Source organism: Aegilops tauschii, chromosome 1 (assembly GCF_002575655.3).
Source record: "Aegilops tauschii subsp. strangulata cultivar AL8/78 chromosome 1, Aet v6.0, whole genome shotgun sequence".
In the NCBI taxonomy this organism is placed as follows: domain Eukaryota; kingdom Viridiplantae; phylum Streptophyta; class Magnoliopsida; order Poales; family Poaceae; genus Aegilops; species Aegilops tauschii.
This window is the reverse complement of record NC_053035.3, coordinates 68,337,885-68,341,674: the sequence shown is the minus strand read 5'-3', so window position 1 is coordinate 68,341,674 and position 3,790 is coordinate 68,337,885. Positions and strand designations below refer to the sequence as shown.

The following is a 3,790-nucleotide window of genomic DNA, read 5'->3' as shown; positions in this document are numbered from 1 at the left end:
TGATGGTAGCATACCTTCAGTTAAGTGAACCATTCAAACGACAACTGAAAGTAGCATATCCTCAAACACCCTGATGTTACATTCTTTCTGAATGGACCATGCGACCGAGCGACCTCATACCTGACCAAATGTCCACCAATCCACGAGGAACTACCGACTTTGCAAATAAATGCTGGATACTCCAGAACATGCTTCTGAAATATGGGATAAGCTGAGAAGAACAGAGCCGATCATCTTAACCAAACAGCTGTGCAAGACATTTGGGCCCTGCCCAATACCAGTTGTGCGTATCACACTTAATTTGTTCGATCATGCAATCCAAACAGAATGATTTTCCTTCAAAAACTCTGTTGCTTCGTTTCTGACTCCATTCCTAGTGCTTGACCACCAATGAGAGAAAGAGCTGCACGGCACAGTGCAGGAGAGACCGTCGGCGTCCAATCCAGTCATAGCCTGGCTTATTAGGGATGATAGACTACTTATATCAACAAGGAATTTCTTCTTTACCGGCGTCCATTCAGGAGAACTCCAAAATTAAACGTGCTCAGCATGAAGCAATTTCAGGATGAGTGACCGACTGAGAAGTTGATTCCAGATGCGTACAAGTGAGAACAAAGTGCACAGAAAAGACTAGTATTGATCTGCGGGACCAATCTAGATTCTGCCAGGAATAATGGCCAGTAACCAGCGGGTGTGTTCACAAGCAAAGGATCACCGAGCATCCCACAAGAAAATGATCAGCATCTTCACGATCAGGGCTAATTCAGAGATTTATCAACTGAATAGTGGAGTACACGGCAACAAGGTTGGTGATTCCAAAACCTCCAAAAATCTTAGGCTTGCACACATCGTCCCAAAATGCAGCAGTTGCTGGCTTATCAGGATCATTATGCTGTTTCAAACCGAAACGAGCATCAACATTTGGAATCCAAAATGTTGTGCATAGTGATACCAAGTATAACTAACAGTACATATATCATCATTCTTTTGCCGGCAAAAAATGATAAAGAGATCAAGTCATTATACATGATCAGCCTGTACCATGCTGGCTCTCTCTACTTGCAAGCTCAAAACAAAATGTCCTAGCAACCTATGTAGTACATTTACATCTCTGCATGAAGCAAAATGGCGAGGCAGCGGATGGAAGTACTTCCAAACGCTAAGCCTCCTCCTTCACCTTTGATGATCCAGCCAGGCATGGATGACATTGGATCATTGGTGCAGCATTCATTCCCATGCAGCTGAGGAAGCCGGCTTGAACGCGAGGATTGCCACGGTTCTGTCTATCGCGTTCGTCTCCCGTTCTGCACGGTCTGATGTCGAGGTGCTGAAATTGTCCAGTGAAAACCATTAGGATTAGCAACACATCCACACTACAGAAAAACGGGACCATACTATCAGGAGGCATAGCATATGGTGAACATTCTACAATTGCTCCGGACTATGTACCTAGATTCGGTGCCCTCTGATTGCTGAAAACTTTGCTCGTTTGAGCACGTCAGTGTCCCTCCATTTACAGCAGTGCACTGCACTTCCGAGCTTTCAGCCAGCCTGTAGAAAGCGTCACGGAGGCATACACGTGTCTTCTTTGTCAGCTTCAAAAGCAGATGTTTCATAGTTACAGACATGTAAAGATGCAAAGGTTACATGAACAAACTGGACATGCCAAAATGGTAACCCCTCTTCCGGTGAACATACCTGAAACATGACATCTTCAAGTTCCTCAAGCACTGCTACTTCCCCGTTGGAGGAGCTCTCTATATCGGCCACTGATCTACTCCTCTTCATGGTGCTCACCTCAGCCTGCAATTTAACAAATTTTAGTTTAAGCCAGATAAGCATTTTATTCAGTAACTATAGATGCTTGACCAAACAATCTTCTGTACTGGAGCAGGATTATACCTTGTCCTGGGAGGCACTCAGTAGTGTTTGTAAGCTGCCATCAGCACTGCTAGGATCATTTTGCAAGTCATGGCTGAACAAAGGAAAGCCGCAAGTATCCATGGTGTCCATTTCATTATGACCCGGATTTGCTTCTTGATTTTGAGAATCAGTCAATACTCCACTCAGCATGTTCTCATAGGACAACAGCCTGTGCATGGAGCCAGGGAACATATCAAGTGCCTGAAACGGCGCATCCATCATCCTCATTTCATCATCCGAAAATTGACTCCTGAAAAAGTTTTTGGACAAATGGGCTTACAACCATGTATAAGATCTACGGCGATCACTCGCACATTACTTTCTATATGAGCCTTTAGTAAAGCACTGCACTAGTGTTGTGTACATACAAGAAGATGTCGTTTGTTTCCTTGCAGTGTTGTAGTTCCAACGGCGCTGGCCCCTCAGATTGTTCTTCTGAAGGCCCTGTGCTGCAATCTGAAGATGCAACTCTGGCACATGCTGACGACCTCTCCTGTTGGCTGCTCCTCTCATGTTCATCGGCGTCGTCGAAACATTGCTCGATGCCATTCTCATGCTCGTCTGAGTATAGGCTTGTTGTGTTCAAATCATCAGATAGCCTTGAATTCCATTGTGTCCAGTAATTTCCTTGCTCTGTCTTTTGATTCCCAACGAGTTCGTCGCCAGATGGGAAGATGCTTCCACCTTCTGCCAGGGTATAACACGACATGCTACTCATCTGGAAGAGGTATGACACTATTAGAACATCAACCAAACTACATGTATGTCAGACAAGCAAATTTTGTAGTCATAGGTGACTGCTGGAGTTATAATTCATCGATTCAGGATCTCTTTCAATTCAGGGTTAACCAGTTTGCAAATAGCCGAGCAAAAACGGACAAGTCACTCGTGCGTATTCGAGAGAAAAAAAAGGGACAAGTAATCAAATCTAAGCATCAAAAATGATTTTTGTTTCTTTTAAAGCTAAGCGAAAGGCAGAACTTTCAATTCAGGCCGGGGGAAGGTGGAAGTCGTGGACTCTTGGACGGGTAAATCTTAGCATCTCCATGAATCAATCAATCCTTCCCTTCCGTTACCTGTTGTTGGCGACGGTGAGTTGGAATCGAGATCCACAGTCGTCGCTTTGGTTCGCTGAATGTCGTTCCATTCTAGCGTCCGACTCGTGGCGTTCCCCATGTCGACACCGACCCTCGATCCGGATCGACGAACCCGGTTCGAGGATCGCTGCCTCCTTCCCCGTTCCCGGCAACTATATTTCCACATGAGGGACAAAGCTAGCTAGCTACCGGCAGAGGTTAAAAAAAACAAGCCTTACGGACGAGATCTTACGGGGAGAGCACGGAGTGGAGCAATTGAGCGGAGAACAAATCAACAGAGGAAGAACAGATGAGTAAATCAGCAAAGCACAAACCTTTTCTGTCTTCTCCTGGGCGGGGGGGGAGGAGCTGTTCTTGTGGATGCGCTGAAGGAAGCGTCTAGGCGGCTGCTGCTTAAAAATTGTGGTGGACGGGGAGAAGAGAAGATGAGGAGGGGATTGCTCTACTTAACGACCAAAGCGACACAATGACAGGCGGGCCAGACGAGCGGTTGGGCCCGCGGGTCAGTGCTGCGGTGGGCCCGGGCTGGTGAGGTGTGAGCCGCTGGGCCAAGCAAAAGGTTGAGTGGAGGCGGAAACTTGTGGCTGGAGAGGGTGCTTATCTAAATCAAGGCTGCCGCTGCGCCACGTCGGCCTAAGGATCCTTTGCTCAAATATAATGCGCTCTATCCTCCCACGTCATTTGCCTCCGTACCCGGGAGGCGGAAACACCCCTGCCTAACTACTATTTCCGCTCAGCCCTCGAACATGCCAAGCATCTGGTGGGTGGTG

General features: G+C 46.8%; 1 protein-coding gene across 1 annotated transcript; it reads right to left on the bottom strand.

The window, feature by feature from the left end:
• Positions 1-895: 895 nt before the first annotated feature.
• On the bottom strand, positions 896-3,436 carry LOC109737709 (uncharacterized). Its single transcript, XM_020296838.4, has 6 exons — positions 3,335-3,436; positions 2,292-2,641; positions 1,903-2,173; positions 1,699-1,803; positions 1,450-1,595; positions 896-1,327 (listed from the first exon to the last, which is right to left on the bottom strand). Exons 2-6 carry the CDS (start codon positions 2,639-2,641, stop codon positions 1,228-1,230), a joined length of 972 nt encoding a protein of 323 aa, XP_020152427.1. The 5' UTR covers positions 3,335-3,436; the 3' UTR covers positions 896-1,227.
• Positions 3,437-3,790: the final 354 nt, after the last annotated feature.

What these genes read in the sequence shown, in the direction of transcription:
- LOC109737709 (XM_020296838.4), bottom strand. Translation starts at nt 2,641, where the DNA reads ATGAGTAGCATGTCGTGTTATACCCTGGCAGAAGGTGGAAGCATCTTC. An exon ending in TGAGTGCCTCCCAGGACAAG is followed by an intron (nt 1,804 to 1,902) that starts GTATAATCCTGC and finishes GTTAAATTGCAG; the next exon opens with GCTGAGGTGAGCACCATGAA. An exon ending in TTGAAGATGTCATGTTTCAG is followed by an intron (nt 1,596 to 1,698) that starts GTATGTTCACCG and finishes CTGCTTTTGAAG; the next exon opens with CTGACAAAGAAGACACGTGT.